The sequence below is a fragment of the Semicossyphus pulcher genome, unplaced genomic scaffold (assembly GCF_022749685.1).
Source record: "Semicossyphus pulcher isolate SPU_LCO1_2020_fin unplaced genomic scaffold, fSemPul1.0.p SCAF_1, whole genome shotgun sequence".
Lineage (NCBI taxonomy): Eukaryota > Metazoa > Chordata > Actinopteri > Labriformes > Labridae > Semicossyphus > Semicossyphus pulcher.
In genome coordinates this window covers 36,748,320-36,769,491 of record NW_027211603.1, presented here as the reverse complement: position 1 = coordinate 36,769,491, position 21,172 = coordinate 36,748,320, and the positions used below count along the sequence as shown (strand labels likewise).

Sequence of the window (21,172 nt, the reverse complement as noted above, 5' to 3'; positions counted from 1 at the left end):
TTCTACTGGATTCAGACCTTTTAATCCATCCTCTCCTCAGAGGTGAAACGGAGTGTCAAGGGCATAGGGACATGTTCCTTTCAGTATCAGGTTACTAATGAATTGCATCTATTAACGGTTTAAGCAGAAATTAAAATAAAATCGACAAATCAATCGATGCACCAAACTGTGGACAACTTGTTCAAGATAAGATAAGAGAAGATAATCCTTTATTCCCCCGACAAAGGGGAATAACATTGTTATTGCTGCAAAGTGGACAGTGCAACATTATAGTAAGGCACATAAAAATAAGTAGCTAACAAGTGTATCCTAAAAAATAGTGAATCCTAAAAAATATGTACAGAGCTAATAAGATAATACACAACAGACCATGTGAGACTGCGGAGTCTCTGTCCTTCACTGTAAACAAAGACTCTAGGCGTCACTGTAGTTGATATGTCTCTGTTTGAAGATTGTGTTTTTCTACCTTCTAGCATATTGTGATTTAATTGTTTTTGTATAAATAAATTGTAGCGAGATATGTAATCCATCAGAGGTTCTAAATGTGATGTAATACTGAGCAGGAAGATGTCCTCAGGGAAGTACTGAAAGGAAACCTAGGGAACAAAAGGGAATTCTTTGAACAATGGTCAGTAGTAAAATGTTAGAGAAGTGGGTTTGTTACCAGAGGGTAACTGATTCAGTTCAACCACCTGCTGCTGGAGCAATGCCGCTCAGGCTTGTTGTATTGTAATATGTAAGAGCACATTTTTTAAACACAGCCTGGCTTTCTAAGTTTGTAATTGTAAGTTACTAACTTGTGGTACAAATTCAGGTAAACCGCCAAGTCAAACTCATGATTCCTATCCCTTTGCCCCCAACAGAATGCGACGTAGCCCTGTGTCTGACTCCAATGACCTGCCCGCTGGGCTTCGAGCTGTCTTACTCACAAGGCACCTGCTGCCAATCCTACACATGTGGTATGAGATTCAATCAGTGTACATCTGTCAACAGAGAATTATCTGTAACTTCTAGAACTGTATGTGCACATGAAAACATACTTGAGTGATCTTATTATTTATTAGAAAGAGTTGTTTTGTGAAAGAAGGTCCCCGAAGAAGGCTTAGAAGTGAAGCAAAACATTTCCTTCAGTTAAATGGACAGCTGATTTTTCAAGGTATTGTCAGTAAAAACAAACATGATAACTGGTCCAACTGTTTAAAGCTACTTTAAGGACATTTGTGACATTCTTGGACGACAAAGGCAAGGCAAGCTTATTTATATAGCACATTTTATACACAAAGGAAACTCAGTGTGTTTAACACAAATAAAAGAGAACTCCAAGGGAAGATTGAAACAACATGCTTAAACAAATTGAAGACTACTATATACTGAGTAAATAAAATAGTAATAAAAGAGAATAAGATCATTTAAAAATAAATATAAACATTCTTAAAAGAGAATATAGTTCTCAACAATTATATCACAATCATGCACAGTTCAAAAGTTGTAGGGTTCATTCAAAGGCACATTAGAAGGGAAATGTTTTTAACCTGGATTTAAAAATGTCATGCTAATCTTGTTATGCGTAAGTTGTGATTTCAGATGACAAATCTTTATTTTAATAGTCAAATGTGTCGCTCACCATGAATCTTTAATCTTTAATAAACAAGTGTAAATATTGATCTAACTCATATCTTTTTTTTCCTTTTTTTTGCAGTACCTAAAGGTGTATGTGTCTATGAAGGTACTGAGTTCATGGTAAGTGTGCAGTTCAAACTCCAGCTGTCAGTAAACTAGTTTGTTATTGTTCAGGTAGATTAGGATGGAGGAGCCAAATAGAAATAAAGCAGGCAGAGCATGCTGAAATAAATGTGATTAACTTGGCTGAGGCTCAGGCTAACAATTTCAACAATGCCAAGGCAGCACAAGCATGCAGGTTTTTGGGACAGGTACAAAGTCAGGAATAGACAGGAAAAAAATAGCCACAATTTGTCAGTTTTTTTTCTTTGTGATCTAGATCAAATAAACTAAAATACAGTTCTTGTAATACTGAAATGTTTGATAGTTAACATAAATCAATTTGTACTTTTTTAGCCGGGTTCCAAGATACCAACACCAGGTTCACCATCAGGACCAACATCAACACCAGGACAACCATCAGAAGCAACATCACAAAGAGCAGGTCAACCATCAGGAACAACAACAACAGAAGCTGGACAACCATCTGGAACTACAACAGCAGGAGCAGGACAACCCTCAGGAACTACAACAGCAGGAGCTGGACAACCATCAGGAACAACGACAGCAGGATCAGGACAACCATCAGCAGGGCAACCATCAGGAACCAGAATAGGATTTGGACAACCATCAGGAACCACGACAGCAGGAGCAGGACAACCGTCAGGAACAACAGTAGGAGCGGGACAACCATCAGGAACCATAACAGCAGGAAGAGCTGGACAACCATCAGGAACAACAACAACAACAAGAGCAGGACAACCATCAGGAACAACAGTAGGATTTGGACAACCATCAGGAACCACGACAGCAGGAGCAGGACAACTGTCAGGAACCACGACAGCAGGAGCAGGACAACTGTCAGGGACAACAGTAAGATTTGGAAAACCATCAGGAACCACGACAGCAGGAGCAGGACAACTGTCAGGGACAACAGTAGGGTTTGGACAACCATCATCAGGAGCTGGGCAACCATCAGGAACCACTACAGCAGGAGCGGGACAACCATCAGGAACAACAACAGCAGGAGCAGGACAACCATCAGGAACAACAACAGCAAGTGCTGGACAACCATCAGGAAAAACAACAGCAGGAGCAGGACAACCATCAGAAACAACAACAGCAGGAGCAGGACAACCATCAGGAACAACAACAGCAGGAGCTGGACAACCATCAGGAACCACAACAGCAGGAAGAGCTGGACAACCATCAGGAACAACAGCTGGAGCTGGACAACCATCAGGAACAAGTACAGCGGGAGCAGGACAACCATCAGGAACTACAACAGCAGGTGCGGGACAACCATCAGGAACCACAAAAGCAGGAACAGGACAACCATCAAGAACCACAACATCAGGAGCGGGACAACCATCAGGAACAACAACATCAGGAGCGGGACAACCATCAGGAACAACAGCAGGAGCAGGACAACCATCGGGTACAACAAAAGCAGGAGCTGGACAACCATCAGGAACCACGAAAGTAGGAGCAGGACAACCATCAGGAACAACAACAGTAGGAGCTGGACAACCATCAGGAACTACTACAGCAGGAGTTGGACAACCATCAGGAACAACAACATCAGGAGCGGGACAACGATCAGGAACAACAGCAGGAGCAGGAAAACTATCAGGTACAACAAAAGCAGGAGCTGGACAACCATCAGGAACCACGACAGTAGGAGCAGGACAACCATCAGGAACAACAACAACAGTAGGAGCTGGACAACCATCAGGAACTACTACAACAGGAGTTGGACAACCATCAGGAACAACAACATCAGGAGCGGGACAACCATCAGGAACAACAACATCAGGAGCGGGACAACCATCAGGAACAACAGCAGGAGCAGGACAACCATCAGGTACAACAAAAGCAGGAGCTGGACAACCATCAGGAACCACGACAGTAGGAGCAGGACAACCATCAGGAACAACAACAGTAGGAGCTGGACAACCATCAAGAACTACTACAGCAGGAGTTGGACAACCATCAGGAACAACAACATCAGGAGCGGGACAACGATCAGGAACAACAGCAGGAGCAGGACAACTATCAGGTACAACAAAAGCAGGAGCTGGACAACCATCAGGAACTACAAAAGCAGGAGCAGGAAAACCATCAGGAACAACAGCAGGAGTGGGACAACCATCAGGAACCACAACAGCAAGAGCGGGACAACCGTCAGGAACTACAACAGCAAAAGCGGGACAACCATCAGGAACAACAACAACAGCTGGAGCAGGACAACCTTCAGTAACAACAACAGCAGGAGTGGGACAACCATCAGGAACAACAGCAGGAGCGGGACAACCATCAGGAACAACAGCAGGAGCGGGACAACCATCAGGAACAACAACAACTGGAGCGGGACAACCTTCAGGAACAACAACAGCAGGTGCGGGACAACCATCAGGAACAACAACAGCAAGAGCTGGACAACCATCAGGAACAACAACAGCAAGAGCAGGACAACCATCAGGAACAACAACAACAACAGCAGGAGTGGGACAACCCTCAGGAACCACAACAGCAGGAGCGGGACAACCATCAGGAACAACAACAACAGCTGGAGTGGGACAACCTTCAGGAACAACAACAGCAGGAGCAGAACAACCATCAGGAACAACAGCAGGAGCGGGACAACCATCAGGAACAACAGCAGGAGCGGGACAACCATCAGGAACAACAGCAGGAGCGGGACAACCATCAGGAACCACTGCAGCAGGAGCTGGACAACCATCAGGAACTACAACAGCAAGAGCAGGACAACCATCAGGAACAACAAAATCAGGATTGGGAGAGGCTTTCAAGCCAGGGCCCTGCCAGGAGTGTTACTGTGGCCCAAAAATGGATCCAATCACAAAGCTGAACATCATTCACTGCAAACCTATTGTTTGCAACACAAACTGCTCTGAAGTAAGCTCAGTCACAGGTTTTAACAACAAATGCACATACATTCACTACTACTCTTCCACTAAAGCATGCTAAATGCAACACAACTGGGGACCTATTTCTAATCATGTCTGTGAACACTTTCCAAGTTGAAATGTATGAAAACAAACTTGGGAAAATTTATGCACCTTTATATTTTTGGCCATCTTTAAGCGATCTAGATTACATGGTCTACAGTGTATATCTGGGTGCTTACTCAGGTGCAAGGTGCCCAAAGGAGTTGTATAAAGTCCCTCACATGTTAATAGGCACACAGAACTATCAGGAGAAAGTCTGAAACGGTAACACTGCCTGGACACTGGACAAACAGCAGCAGCAGCGGGAACAAGCTAAAGTTAGCCCAACTGCAACAAAATTAAACTGGGGTAATTACCTGTTGAGCAGAACTGTTTAACTCAGCATCTGTTTTTAATCCTTTCTGAGGTCCCGTAGCTCTCTCCACCTCAGAAATGCCACTCCAGTGTTTACTCTCGTCTCGTTTCAGTCTCAGTCCAACTCTTTCCTTTTAGCTTGCTTTTCCTCTTTTTTCTCCTTCGCTTTAACGGTCTTTGTAGAGTAAACCGTAGTTGGCAATGGAGGGATGGGCAGTTTTTCATTCGTGGTGGTTGTTTTTTAAGTCATTGTGGACACAAACCAGCTGACGCTGTGCACACTGAAGAAATTGTGCATGACCGTGCGAGCATGCGTAGAGTACTGGTGCTTTGCAGCGTGTGATTATCAGCAGCCTGAGAGACTGCTCGGCTCTGATTAGTTGTTGTGTTTCGGAAGCGTTGTATTCTTACAAAGGCCATTAGGAGCAGTAGGAGGAGCCAGAGGAACATGATCTTTTTCACGGATTATCTCTCTCATGTACTACTGCATGTTTAAAGTGACAGTTTGAGCAAATATGACAAAAAGTTATTTTTAATAATGTTACCTACTACAGCTTTAAATGAGCTCTTCAATATATGGGAGAATAAAATACAGTAAAAATAGTAACAGTAAATAACCAACTATAATAAAGCCTACTTGTGATGCTATTTGACAAAAATAGAAAAACATTTAGATATTTGGTGAATTATACACAAATCTGATCCACAAATAGGATACATTGTTTGTAGGGGGAACGATATTTTTACAATGAAAAAATAAATGCATGCTAAGTGTTGTAAATTATGCATTAAAGTTTGCTTAGATCTATTGTTTTTTTTATTGACTCATTTTATTACACATTATAAACTATGCAGCAGCAATTTCTTACAAACCCAAAGATGTTTCATTTTTTTTCACTCTCTGTCACTCACCAGGGTTTTGAATACCAGGCTGTACCTGAAGAGTGTTGCGGGAAATGTGTTCAGAAGAGCTGTTTCCTCATTGCACCTGACAACACAACACATATAATTGAGGTCAGTACTGCCGCTGTGGAGCCTTTTCCTCCATTTCTATGCAATTTATTTTTTTACAATCAACAATTAAGATATATATATTCAGAATGCTTTTAATGAAAATAAGACAAGGAGAAAAGAAAAATACACTTTACACAAAAAGCTAGCTTTATTTCAAAACTTGAAACGTTTTGAATTAAGTGACGAAAATATGATAAAATGTAACAAAAAGCCTGAAGCTATTTATATCATCTTGTCACAATTAAATCCTTAAGGTATTGGCACACTTCCTCTGGATCACAAGTGTAGTTGAATTAAGGCAAAGTTGGCTTGGCATATGAGTTGAAAAGGTTAAAGATGATTTATTTGATTATAATTTGAATTTGCTTCTGTTTTTTCTCATGATATAGGTCAACAAAACGTTTGTACTTCCCAGTAACAAGTGTGTGCAATATAAATGTGAAAACATTAATGGACAGCTTGTTACTAAGGAGACCAAGACCATTTGCCCTGCCTTTAATCCCTTGGACTGTGAACCTGTAAGTTAATCAAATCTCTATAACTAAGATCCCTCCCCTGTCTCAACACATACTGTCCATGTCTGACACACAACATGACATGTGTCTTCCTCCTCCAGGGTACAGAAACAACTGATGCAAGTGGATGCTGCAGAACCTGTAAGTTAGTGGAGGCAGAATATTTAAATAATAACTCCTAATTTGGAGGACAAATCTGTGTGTTAGAGCCTGTTGGGACCATTGATAGAACAGTTGCTGTGTCTTACAGGCAAGCTGCGCAGCGTCTGTGAGGTCCTCGGTAAGCAGGAAGTCATCAAGGTGAACGACTGTAAGAGCGTGCAGCCGGTCAACATGACATACTGCGCTGGACACTGTGGAAGCTTGTCCATGTAAGTCTATTTACTTTTTTTTGCTTTGGGAAGTATAATTCATAATTAAAATGAACAGGAGAATGATACATATCCTTTTCTATAGCTCACTGAAAGCTATTTATTACAGTACCTGTACAGGACCTGCACTAACATGTTAAAACCTGAATAATTCGCTTCTTGAACTTAGAACATCATCTATCCTGGATAATGTGTTGTATTTACACAGCACAACCACTGTCATGTTACTGTTATGTACATGTTATCCAGGACAGTTATCACCATGTGGTTCCTGGATAGTGCAAGTTATCACCATGACAAAAAAATGAGCTATCAACAAACAAACCTTTCCAGAATCAATATGATGATTTGGGTCTTGGATCAAAAAACATATAATCCAGGGTCAACTTGACAGTATCACTCACTCTGCAGCAGCTCATATAGCTAAAGCTACACTAGTACAAGACAATAAGAATTAAAAACTATGACTCAAAAATCATGCATTTAAGGGTTCTGTACAGTTTAACTAAGTTTATCAGATTATAAGGCCGGTAGATGATTAAGTGATAGAGCTATTGTAGTCAGAATTTCAGATTAAGAGTTGTTTTCTCTGTCTGTGTGTGTGTGTTCGTGTGTGTGTGTGTGCAGGTATTCTGCTGTAGCTAACACAATGATGCACCAGTGTGAGTGTTGCCAAGAAGACACCACCAGTGAGAGGCAGGTGGAGCTGCAATGTGCTGATGGCTCCAAGGTCCAGCACAGCTATACTGTAGTGGAAACCTGTCACTGCAACAGAGCAGAGTGTGTGGGAGGGACAACTGTTCCACTGAAGCGCCGCAGGAGACGCTGATCAATTACTCTCTGCTGGACTGAACCCTTGAAGACATGATGCAAGACTTAACCTTTGACCCCCTTATTCAGTAGATCTCTTGTTTAAATATTTGTGGCCAAACTGTCTTCTTTTTCAGTGTCAAAACAGACTACTGTGATGTAATCTTTCTTCATTCAAATCAATAGTATTAAAAATAGATATCTGCAACAAAAACACTTGTGTGAACATTCTTTTTTATTTTTGGGGAATTAATCATGTGATAAGAATACTTCAAAGCAAATCTGTATGTCTGTATATATTCTTAGCAAATGATAACAAAGGTCAATTTGTTTCAAAAACATGTTAATGACTGTAGTTTACAATGGACAAAGGTTTCTGAAAGGCCTTGTAGTCACTTCAAACTTTGAAGTTCCTGCGTTTTTTGCAGCATTTAAATTGGTACAAAAGAATATGAGAAATTAAGAATTAAAGAAATTCAACAGCAATAGTTTTGAAAGATAAAGTCACAACATAAAGAAAGTTTCTTATAGGAAACTTTAGCTGAGAGCAGATTTACAATAAAACCAATAGTAACTCACCAATGTCATCGTGAAAGCCACAACAAATACTGAGTTTAAACATGTTAATGCTCACAGTATTGTGGAACCTCTTATTTTAATATTTATACACTGAAAAATTGGAAAAGTTAGGTGTTGTGACTTTGTTGGAGCAATTTGGTTTTTAATAAAATATTAATAATAATAATCATGATTATTAACATTAAAATCATTCTAGTTGGCCTTCTGGTATGGCAGACAAGCAAGCAGCAGCATTAACCCGGCGCTCCAAGGTGGAGAAAAGTGATTTAATGTAGAATTAAAGGGGGAATAAACGAAAGACTAGAGGAAAACCGCAGCAAAACATTGAACTAAACGATAAATCACTGAGTGAAAGTGAAGATGCTGGCGACACTGCTAGCAGCCAGGCTGAGCACGAGGATATGGAGGCTATTCAAGCTAACATCATTACCGAAATACAAGCGTTTCGTTTGGACTGGAAAAAAGAATTTACTGAAACTACGGGACAACTTCAGAAGGAACTGGCCGACTTCAGAGGGGAAGTTAGCTAGAAGCTAAATGTTATCACTACTGATTTAAAAGAAATAACGGACAGACTAGACAAGACCTGACAGAGACTGGCCGATGTGGAGCGCAGAATCTAAAGAGATGCTTTGGCACACTGTGGAACTTCAGGACAACATCCAAGCCAAACTAACGGACCTGGAGGCGCGCCGACGTAGAAACAACATACACATCCACCGAGTTGCCGAAGGGGCTGAGGGAGAAAATATTCAGGATTTCATTGAAAACTTTATCTTAACGGAGCTAGACCTTCCCCGAATCACCTCTCAGTATACAGCGCTGCCACCGGTCACTTGGAGTTAAATCCCCGCAAGGTTCTAACCCAAGGTCGATCGTCGTCTATTTTCTGGAATATAAAACTAAGGAGCTGGTACTGCGCAGTGCGTGGAAGAAGAGAGAGATCCAGTACGACGGAAAATGAGTGTTTTTTGAGCAAGACTTTCTGACCAAGATAGTTTTAAAAAGAAAGGCTTACTCCACCATCAGAAAGGCGTTAAAAGAAAAGGCGCTCCGCTTCCACACTCTTCACCCAGCAAAACAGTTTTTTGACAACGGTCCCGTCACCTACAACAGCGCACCAGAGGCCTCGGATGACTTGAAGAAAAGGGGACTGCTCCCGGACACTTCTGGCGAAAACAACACGAAAGGTGCACCCGCGGCGAGACAGAGACGGCCTCCCTGGGAAACAGCAGGTGCAACATCACGCCGGCATCGGGAGTCACAACTAAAAGGTATCCAATACAAACTGAAGGGGTTTCGACGCAATGAAGACACTGCATGAGAGCCAACTAGTATAATAATGACTGTAAAAAGTTTCGAAAAAGTCTGGTAAGACGACAGCGTGACACTCACACAAAACTGGTTTGCAATATCAATCAATCAATCAAATTTGATTTGTATAGCGCCAAATCATAACCAGGGTTATCTCGAGACACTTTACAGAAAGAGCAGGTCTAGACTGACTCTTTGTTAAGTTATTTAAAGAAAGGCCCAACATGAATCCACCATGAGTAGCACTTAGCAATTCGGCACATTGGCAAGGAAAAACTTCCTTTTAACAGGCAGAAACCTCGAGCAGAACCAGACTCATGTTGAACAGCCATCTGCCTCGACTGGATGGGCCGAAAATGGGATAGAAGGCGATGCAGGATAGAGACAGGCAAAGAGAGCAACAACAACATATGTTCTTGTTACAACAACAACAAATGTCCTTGTTACATGAACAACAACAGACACATACTTATGGTTACAATGCCAATAATAGTGGTAGACTAGGGTGAAGATTAGCAAAATAAATAAATTAGCGAGAGAAGCAGAGTAATGATAAAGGCTGAGGTAATCGTAATTGTAACAGTTGAAGTCAACAGGTCTATTATTAGCATTAGCAGCAACAATAATGATACTATGGGGAAGGCTGATGTTAGTAGTTGTTGCAGTCGAGCAGGTCCACAGCAGCAGGTGGTCTGCAGAAACGATCCTCAGGAACCTTCAAGACAAGGGAGCACGAGAACTCCCGGGAAGATATGTGGTTAGTAATGTTAATGGGACCGGAGGATACAGAGTTAATGAGCTGCATTAATATGACACAGAGAGAGATAGAGAGAGAGAGAGAGGAAGAGAGAGAGAGAGAGAGAGAGAGAGAGAGAGAGAGAGTCAGAGAGTCAGAGAGAGAGAGAGAGAGAGAAGCTTGGTGTGTCAGATCCCCCCGGCAGTCTAAACCTATAGCAGCATAACTATGGGCTAGTCCAAGCCTGAGCCAGCCCTAACTATAAGCTTTATCAAAGAGGAAAGTTTTAAGTCTACTCTTCAAAGCAGAGAGGGTGTCTGCCTCCCGGACCTTGACTGGTAGATTGTTCCAGAGGAGGGGGGCCTGGTAATTGAAGGCTCTACCTCCAACACTACTCTTAGACACTTTAGGTACCACAAGCAGGCCTGCATCCTGGGAGCGCAATGTTCTCGAGGGGTAATTTGGCACTATGAGCTCTTTAAGATATGATGGTGCCTGACCATTAAGAGCTTTGTAAGTAAGAAGAAGGATTTTAAATTCTATTCTAGATTTTACAGGAAGCCAGTGCAGAGAGGCTAATACAGGAGAGATGTGATCTCTCTTCCTAGTTCTTGTCAGCACACGTGCTGCAGCATTTTGTACCAGCTGCAGAGTTTTTAGTGACTTATTAGGGCAGCCTGATAGTAACGAATTACAATAATCGAACCTGGAAGTAACGAATGCATGGACTAGTTTTTCTGCATCGTTTTGAGACAAGATGTGTCTGATTTTTGCTATGTTGCAAAGATGAAAGAAGGCTGTCCTTGATATTTGTTTTATGTGGGAGATGAAGGACATATCCTGATCAAATAGAACTCCCAGATTCCTAACAGTAGTGCTGGATGCCAGGCTGATGCCATCTAGGGCAGCTATATATACGATATAAAAAGAGGTTAAATGAATTTTCCTGTAACAATCTTGAGTGATTTTTAAATAGATCACACTGGGAACTGTTTTGCTTTTCTATGTGCACTGCTCTGATTTTAACCAGTCAGAGATGTAGGTTTGCCCTTGGAGGCCACCTTTTGTTACTAAGGGCTACCCCTCCTAACATAGAAGTGAAGTTGATAATTCAGAGATGGGAGTTATTAATGTTAAATGTGTGTGTTTATCTGTTATGTCTAGTTTTATTTTACAGACAGAAGGTTCTTTGTTCAGGTCATCTTGGTACGTATAGTTATCCAGGGAAATGCTTTTTCTTTCTATTTTACCATTATCTTTTTACATACCATGCCGCATGAAACATACAGAGTAGTCACTCTTAATGTGAATGGGTTACACAGCCCTATAAAAAGAAGTAAAGCAATTGCTAAAATGAAGAGAGAAACAACAAAAACTGAACATGAGAAGTTGAGGAAATTGGGGTTTAAAAATTCATATTACTCATCTGATGAAAGGGGAAACTCAAGGAGGTTGCAACATTAATCTCAAACAAAGTAAACCTTCAGTTTTCCTCTCAAATTACAGACAAAGAGGGGCGTTATTTACTAATTAAGGGTCTTATTGATCATAAAGAAGTTACACTTCTGAATGTTTACAGACCACCAGGACATGACAAACAGTTCATCCAAAAGATTTTTAATTTGATATCTGTGGAAGCATTGTGTACTATTATATGGAGGGGACTTGAATATCTTTTTGAATCCCTCCCTTGACTCCTCAAATAGAGCAAAAAAAGACTCAACTAGAAGCTTTATACGTTTAAAAACTGCTTAAAGAAACAGACATGATTGACATATGGAGAGATTTACTTCCACGTGATGAACATTTTACTTTATTTTCTTACCCTTACTATGTGTACTCAATAATTGACAATTTTTTATGTTTAATCTAGACGGACACAGGATTATAAAATGTGATATAGGAGTAAGAGACATTTCTGACCATTCGGGGGTGCATTTGATGCTACACCTAGGCAATAGGCCAAAACAGACACTATGGAGATCTTAACTCTAGCCTCTTAAACGACCCTATAATAATAATAATAATAATACATTTTATTTGTATAGTGCTTTTCAGGGTACTCAAAGTCACTTTACATTAAAAAAACTAAACAAACAAAATAAGAACAGCAAAAGAAACACAATAAGGAACTATGAGAAAAAAAATCAGCATCAGAGGTTCAAAGCAGTTCTAAAAAGGTGGGTCTTGATCAGAGATTTGAAGGAAGTCAGGTCGGTACAGTCTCGGATGTATTGGGGTAGAGAGTTCCAGAGGGAGGGGGCAGCTATGGAGAAAACTGTCACCCCAGGTTCGGTGCTTGGTTCTGTGTGGCGGAGAGAGGAGGTTTGTCAAAAATATATTAAGAAAGAATTTAAGAATTATATGACCAACATAACCTGATTCCATGACCTGATAATGGAACTGTGTCTCCCAGCACTCTGTGGGATGCTGCAAAGGCCGTCCTCAGAGGCAAACTTATAATGTGGTCATCGCAGAAGAAAAATGAAAGAGAGAAACAAATTAAGTACCTGACTGAAAAATTAAAATCTTTGGAGAGCAAACATATGGAGGATAATGACAATTACATCTTAAGTCAGATCCTGGAAACAAAACAATCTCTTAACAACCTATATGAAAAACAAGTAAAGAGGAAAGTTAAAAAAATGAAACAGAATTTCTACGAGAATGGCCCCAAATCCAGTTGTTGCAGTCGAGCAGGTCCACAGCAGCAGGTGGTCTGCAGCAATGATCCCCAGGAACCTTCAAGACAAGGGAGCACAAGAACTCCTGGGAAGATATGTGGTTAGTAATGTTAATGGGACCAGAAGATACAGAGTTAATGAGCTGCATTAATATGACAGAGAGAGAGAGAGAGTCAGAGAGAGAGGAAGAGAGAGAGAGGGGGGGGAGAGAGAGGGAGAGAGAGAGAGAGAGAGAGAGTGAAAGGAGCTTGGTGTGTCAGATCCTCCCGGCAGTCTAAACCTATAGCAGCATAACTATGGTCTAGTCCAAGCCTGAGCCAGTCCTAACTATAAGCTTTATCAAAGAGGAAAGTTTTAAGTCTACTCTTCAAAGAAGAGAGGGTGTCTGCCTCCCGGACCTTGACTGGTAGATTGTTCCAGAGGAGGGGGGCCTGGTAATTGAAGGCTCTACCTCCAACACTACTCTTAGAGACTTTAGGTACCACAAGCAGGCCTGCTCTTGGGAGCGCAATGTTCTAGAGGGGTAATATGGCACTATGAGCTCTTCAAGATATAATGGTGCCTGACCATTAAGAGCTTTAGAAGAAGGATTTTAAATTCTATTCTAGATTTTACAGGAAGCCAGTGCAGAGAGGCTAATACAGGAGAGATGTGATCTCTCTTCCTAGTTCTTGTCAGCACACATGCTGCAGCATTTTGTACCAGCTACAGAGTTTTTAGTGACTTATTAGGGCAGCCTGATAGTAACGACTTACAATAATTGAACCTGAAAGTAACGAATGCATGGACTAGTTTTTCTGCATCGTTTTGAGACAAGATGTGTCTGATTTTTGCTATGTTGCGAAGATGAAAGAAGGCTGTCCTTGATATTTGTTTAATGTGGGAGATGAAGGACATATCCTGATCAAATAGAACTCCCAGATTCCTAACAGTAGTGCTGGATGCCGGGCTGATGCCATCTAGGGCAGCTATATTATTAGAGAAAGAATCTATAAGGTGTTTTGGGCCGAGCACAATAACTTCAGTTTTGTCTGAATTAAGTAGCAGAAAGTTTCTAGTCATCCAGATCTTTATGTCCTTAAGGCATGCTTCTAGTTTAGATAGCTGATTGGTTTCATCTGGCTTCATAGATAAGTATAATTGAGTATCATCTGCATAACAATAAAAACTAATGGAGTGTTTCCTCATGATATTACCAAGAGGAAGCATATATAAGGTAAAAAGAATCGGTCCGAGAACAGAACCTTGTGGAACTCAATGACTAACTTTGGTGTGCATAGAGGACATATCATGAACATTAACAAACTGAGATCGATCTAATAAATAAGATTTAAACCAACTTGATGCAGATCCTGTAATGCCAATTAAATGTTCTAGTCTCTGTCACAGGATGTGATGGTCTATCGTGTCGAAAGCGGCACTAAGATCTAACAGGACGAGTACAGAGAGAAGTCCTCTGTCTGAAGCAGTAAGTAGATCATTTGAAACGCGCACAAGGGCTGTCTCAGTGCTATGGTGGACTCTAAATCCTGACTGAAAGTCCTCAAATAAACTGTTGTTATGAAGAAAGTTACATAATTGATTAGCGACTGCTTTCTCAAGGATCTTTGAGATAAAAGGAAGGTTAGATATAGGTCTATAGTTAGCTAAGGTGCCTGAATCTAGGGTAGGCTTTTTAAAAAGTGGCTTAATTACAGCTAGTTTAAAATACTGGGGTACATAGCCAGTTGATAAAGACATATTGATCATATCTAGTAAAGAAGTGCTAATTGAGGGAAAGACTTCCTTAAGCAGCTTGGTTGGAATCGGGTCTAAAAGACAGGTTGATGGTTTAGACGAAGATATCAGAGAATTTAGCTCAGGAAGGTCAATTACACCTTACAGAGGTCAATCTTACAGAGGTATCAAGATTTTTAGAATCTCTGGATTTACCATCTGTGGGAACGGAACAGAACAAAATAATAACAAAGGAGATAACAGAAGAAGAAATAAACAAGGCGATATAAAGACTGAAAACAAACAAAATGCCAGGTGCCGATGGCTACCCATCAAAATGGTATAAAACCCTCAGAGAGATGATAGTACCAACACTTAAGGAATGCTTTAACTATATTCTGAGAGGTGGGGAGACCCCATTGTCCTGGAGACAAGCAGTTATTTCAGTAATCCCTAAAATGGGTAAAAATAAAACAGAATGTAGTTCTTATAGACCTGTATCTGTCTTAAACATGGATTACAGGTTATACGCTTTAATACTAGCAAAACAACTGGAAAATATAATCCCTGATCTGATACATACATATCAGACAGGCTTTGTGAAGAACAGGCAAACCCAGGATAACCTGAGGCACGCTCTCCACCTCTTTGACCACATGGGGAAGAGTGACAAAGATTCTTGATTATTATTAACCTTGGTGCCGAAAAGGCTTTTGATTCTGTTTGTTTGGAATATCTATATTTGGATTTTGGATTCAATAATCAGGAAGTCACATGTCTGAATACATTTTAAAATTGTACTTGCCCTATAAGGCCATAAACAGTCTGGCTCCCGATTACATAAAATAACTTTTAACCCCCTACAGCCCAGCCAGGCCCCTGAGATCAGCTGATCAAAACTATTTTGTTGTTCCACAGACCAGACTGAAAACCAAGGGTGAACCGTTTGTTCACGGTTATGAACCTTGGCTTTGGAACAGCCTTCCCCTTAGTGTGAGATCAGCAGACTCCACTGCAGTTTTTAAGTGCCTCCTTAAAACTCACTTTTACAAGATGGGCCTACTCCTAAGAAAGTTTTCTTATATTTTCTCGCATCACTTCATTCACCAATTCACCATTTTGTTGTGTTTTACGTGAATTTTATTGTCATTGTGCTTGTCGTTGTCTCATCATGTATGTATGTACTTTCTATGCACTTTTATTTGTCGTACGTTCAGGAATTTATTCTTTTATTGTCATTCTATATATTTATATTTATATTACTATCTGCCCTTATTATTATGAGATCATATCTTATATCTGCATCTGTTTCTTTATGTGGTTAGTTCCTTTCACCTGCTCCACATGGGCTCATTCTCTTATACACATTTTACTTAGTTATACCTGAACTTAATTATTTTGCATTTGCACCACCATGTGTTTAGGTATGGGTTCAGAGCTGCTTGCTGCTTTATACTATTGTATGTTGTATGAATTTTGTTTAACATTGGGGGTGGGGGGGTTTCCTGATTTCTGTTTTTTCTCTGTAAATCTTTCAATCTGGAAAGCACTTTGTGCTCAAAGCTTAGAGGGCTTTATAAATAAAAGTATTATTATTATTATTATTATTTATTCAATTGTTAAAGAAGTTGTTGACATTCCCCCGGAGAGATTACAGCGCACCGTAGAGATGAGAAGACCAGATATTTTAAGTTTCCCATTACGTGTCGACTCGCCGCTATCTCACCAGGCGAGCGAGCAGCGAGTCCGCTAATTGTTTACTTTATGAATAAATACCAGCAGTCAGTCACCGTCACAAACATAATTTCCTCTGTAGGAAACACAAAGTCAAACTACCTCATTCATTATTTATACAGTCTATGGCTAATAACCAGGAGCTACACTGAGGAGCATATAGCCTAGCTTCGTAGCCGTAGCTGACTATTGCGGCCCGCCCATAGTGCTCAGCCATAGGCTTCAGCTCAGTTGCTGCTGCAATTCGGGCTTCAAAACACACTAACACACAAAACCAATGGGTTACGTCACTGAGACTACGCCATTATTTATACAGTCTATGGTAATGCATAACAATTGAGAAAGTTATCAGTTATGTTCTGGATTAGGGCTGTCCAAAATGTAATGCACTTCACTTACAGTCACAGAACCAACAACCTGTCTATTAGATTTTCCACAAAAAAAAATTGATGACCGGGTCCTGTTAATTCTTGTGTTTTGCTGCTGTTTTTGTTTTAACTCAACTATCACGCTAAGACCAGTTCAATCCCTACTTTTACACTGTGGTTACTTTTTACATGGTTAAATAAGAAGTTAAAATAAGCAGTTTTGATAAATGTTGAATGTAAACTACATGAGAAAACACAGATTCTGCCTGTAATTTCATGTGTCATTTGTGATTGGTTAATGTGAGTGTCAGTCAGTGCCACCTGTGGTGGAGATAGCCTGGTGAAAGTTGGTGTAAACACCAACACCAGGGAAGCTGTAGCTGTGGATTATTATACACGTTTATTGCTCAATCTCAGTTGACTTGAGTGACGTTTCGTGTGTCTGGGCTAAGCTAATGTTGATGCTCCGCCAGAGGGAGGATGCCATGATGCCAAGCCCTTTCAATTTTGCAGATTCTAAAGCCAATTAAGTGGTGTTCTAGTTTTGATAAAGGTATTTTTGTTTAAAATCATTTCCTGAGGTACTATAGGTGATATTTGAGACTATAAAGGGGTATTTTTGCGTTAATTTGTGTGTCATTTGCATTTAACTTAAAGGGTTATTTGTACAATTTAAAAAAACATTAAGTAAAAACCTTCATTTCTTTTTATTCCAAAAAGTAGGGCTCAGTTATTTCATATAGAGCATAGTTAAGGTTAAAATACTGCTATGTGTGACAGTCATGATTTTTATCAGGGTATTGTATTTTCACCCATAACAGGTAAACCCTCGAGGTAGCTACCTTAAAAACCGAATCCAAACACCCCATCATTTAAGTCTAAGGTTAGTTATAGCCACTTAGGTATACGCTGGGATCTTTTTAGTTTTATATTAGTTCCTGACCCAGACAACTTCAGTAGAGATATAAAATAAGCAGAGCATTTGCAAGAGAATAAATTAAAGCTGCAATAATATTTTAAGTTAATGGGTTTTGAAAGTAAAATCAAGGCTTTATTTCAGTTAATAGCTTTAAAGTAAGCAACAATAAGTGATATCCTTGGCTCAGATTAGCTTTCTCTATAGAAAATTGACACAGTAAAGGCTACAGCCAACAGTATAGTGCAGTTCCCAGACAAAAGGTACCATGACACAACTAAAGCATTGGTGCAAAGGAGAAGACATTAACCCTTTGCATGCCATATTGGTCAAAGATGTCCGAGAAGACACAGACATTGGCTTCATTGAAGGAACCCTGCAGTCCATAAAAGCCCCTGGACGTGTTAAAGTCAGAGGAAGGATCTATGATCCTCAGTGTCAAGGTCTAACTGTACTATGTGAATGCGGAGAGCAAGTTAACACAAGAGCAATCCCTATAGACATTTTACCAGAAGGCACTAGTTCACCGTGGAAGATTTTTGGACCCTCAGAGGAGGAAACTGTATCCACTGATGAACAAATAAGGACAAATGAGAACATATGGCCTACTAGTGACAGTAACTCATACAGGAGATTGAGAATGTTTTCTGGTGTCATCCCCACACCTCCTGGAGAAGAGCAGCTGGATAACTGGATAGAGCAAGCAAGGCTAATGATAGAGGGGTGTGATCGACCAGACAGAGAAAAGAGAATCACAATCATGACAAGTGTAAAGGGTCCTGCATTAGAGATCCTGCAAGCCATTCAATTCAACAACCCAGACCTGTCTCCTAAAGAGTACATTGATGGGATAGAGAGCACTTTTGGTGCACCTGAAACTGGTGAGGAGCTGCACTTTGCAAGTGACAAACTTTCAGCATTTCTGCAAAGGATGGAGAAAATTCTGAACAAAGTAGTCCAAAAGGGAGGCTTGACCAACTCATGAAAGATTGTCCCAGATCTGACATGATGTTAAATGAGATCCACATTGAAGAGGAGTACAAAGCCTCTCTGACTGTTGCTGTACCAGTTGGGGCCGACATAAAAGATCTCAGAGCAGAGATACAAGAACTGAAATCACAAGTCACCGAGCCTACAGCCTTGGCAGCATCACCGTTCCCTCAACCACTTGCCCCTGCAGTCACTAATGAGGCGGAAGCTTCAGGGGAAGATAAAGACCTCAAAGCATTAAAGAAAGAGGTTGGTAAGCTGAGGAAACCTACCAGTGTATCCAAAGATGGCCAACACAGTCAAGATCCTCTGCCCATTCAAAGGCAAGAGAGAGCTTCATCACAAAAAGACTCAAGTGACTTTTTCTGCTACCGTTGTGGTGAGGAGGGGCATTTTGCTACTAAATGTGGCACTTCAGAAAACCAGAAAGTGGTTACAGAAACTAATCCATGCTCAACAACAACTGAAAGCCAGTCAGAGAGAGAAAGGTGCCACTACAGTTACAGAAGGCACCCATAATGTCAATGTGAGGAGGAGTGCCATGGACGTCCAGACTAGCCGTCAGAGGTACTAATAGGGCCACCCTCCACTGTCTGTGTAAAAGTTGAGGGCCAACCCTGCACCCCTCTCCTTGATGGTGGATCACAAGTTTCGATAATCTTTGACAGCTGGTATGCCATGCACCTGTCACATGTACCCCAACATCCAGACAGCGGGTCAGACATCTGGGGACTCAGTGAATCAGAGAGCAGCTACCCCTACAGAGGCTACCTCCAGATTGAATTACAGCTTCCAGACACCTGGCAAAGCCAAGTCAGTCCCTGTTCTTGCCTTAGTGTGCCCAGATCCCTGTTGTACAGACAACATTCCTGTCCTGATTGGTACCAATGTTCACAAGGTCCGACTATTCACTTCCAGTGAGGACATTGTGGAGCCAGATAACATCCGGTCATTGAGTGTTACCGAACAGAAAGCCCAAACCTTACCCCCCACAAAGCCTCCAAATACATAGCAAACAGCTGTCTGTAAAGTCGAAGAGAAACACACCTTGGAAGATAGTATCCTTATCACCAAACAAGCTCCCTCACCTGCTCTCCCTACAATTCTGTTTGTACAGCCATCTGTCCTATTCTCAAAAATGATGGACAAGAACAAGATCCTAGTGTTGTTTCGGAATGAGTCATTGAAGGACACCTCCATTCCCAATGGCACAGTGATTGCACACCTGCATGTAGCTGATATGGTGACAGAGGTTCCAAGACCAAAGTCAGAGACTACCCCCAAGATTGATGGGTCACTATACGATTTTGGAGATTCTCCCATGAAGGATTAGCCAAGGGAGTTGAACATCATATTCGGCTGAATGAAAACACCCCCTTCAGAGAAAGGTCTCGCCCCATATCGCTTGCTGACCTTGACGACCTTCGTCGTCACCTTCAGGGCCTTCTGGCAGCAGGGACAATAAAGGAATCGAGAAGTCCCTATGCTTCACCCATTGTCTTAGCACGGAAGAAATCTGGAACACTGCGCATGTGTTTGGACTATCGGACACTGAACCGAGGAGCAATCCCTGATCAATATACAGTGCCATGGATTGATGATGCCTTGGACTGTTTGGCTGGCAGCAAGTGGTTTTCACCAGCGCAGTGGTTACTACTAGATCCTGATGGCCAAAGAGGATAAAGAGAAAACTGCCTTCATATGCCCACTGGGATTTTATCAGTTTGAAAGGATGCCACAGGGGATCACAGGGGCCCCAGCAACTTTCCATAGGCATATGGAGAAGGCAGTGGGGGACATGCACATGCTGGAGGTTGTGTATTTGGACGATCTGATTGTGTACGGGAAAACCCTGGAAGAGCACGAACAAAGACTCCTCAAGGTGACCGACAGGCTGGAAGAGACTGGTCTAAAGTTGTCAAGGGACAAATGTCAGTTCTGCCGACCACAAGTACCTACGTGGGGCACATTGTGTCAGAGAATGTAATCGCCACAGACCCTGCCAATGTTGAAGCGGTAGCTCACTGTAAAAAGCCCACTGATTTGCCCTTTCTGCAGTCCTTTTAAGTATTCTGTGGGTACTACTGCTTCATATAGAACTACTCCATCATAGTCAGACCTCTTACAGAATTTTGCAAAGGTTACCCTCCAACCCAAAAGAAGGGGAAAGCAGATAAAGCACCTGATAAGACCTACTACAAAGCAAGCTAACCTTTTGGGGACAGGTGGGATCAGTCATGCACAGAGGCCTCCAAGAAGATCATTCACTGCCTCACCAACGCACCAGTCCCAGCGTTTGCTGACCCAGCCAAGCCCTATGTGTTACACATAGATGCTAGTTTTAAGGGCTTAGGGGCTGTGCTTAACCAAGAGTACCCTG

At 41.4% G+C, this 21,172-nt stretch overlaps 1 protein-coding gene across 1 annotated transcript in view; it reads left to right on the top strand.

Annotated features, from left to right (window-relative positions):
- The window catches only part of LOC138592215 (mucin-2-like), a 46,924-nt gene extending 39,000 nt beyond the window's left edge, over positions 1–7,924 (top strand). Inside the window, exons 40-48 of the mRNA XM_069662958.1 lie at positions 864–959; positions 1,700–1,740; positions 2,077–2,164; positions 4,514–4,638; positions 5,961–6,059; positions 6,449–6,577; positions 6,676–6,715; positions 6,825–6,945; positions 7,573–7,924. Of these exons, the coding sequence (XP_069519059.1) occupies positions 864–959; positions 1,700–1,740; positions 2,077–2,164; positions 4,514–4,638; positions 5,961–6,059; positions 6,449–6,577; positions 6,676–6,715; positions 6,825–6,945; positions 7,573–7,774 (941 nt within the window). The 3' untranslated portion in view covers positions 7,775–7,924. The remainder of the gene's footprint in view (positions 1–863; positions 960–1,699; positions 1,741–2,076; positions 2,165–4,513; positions 4,639–5,960; positions 6,060–6,448; positions 6,578–6,675; positions 6,716–6,824; positions 6,946–7,572) is intronic.
- The last annotated feature ends 13,248 nt before the right edge of the window (positions 7,925–21,172 follow it).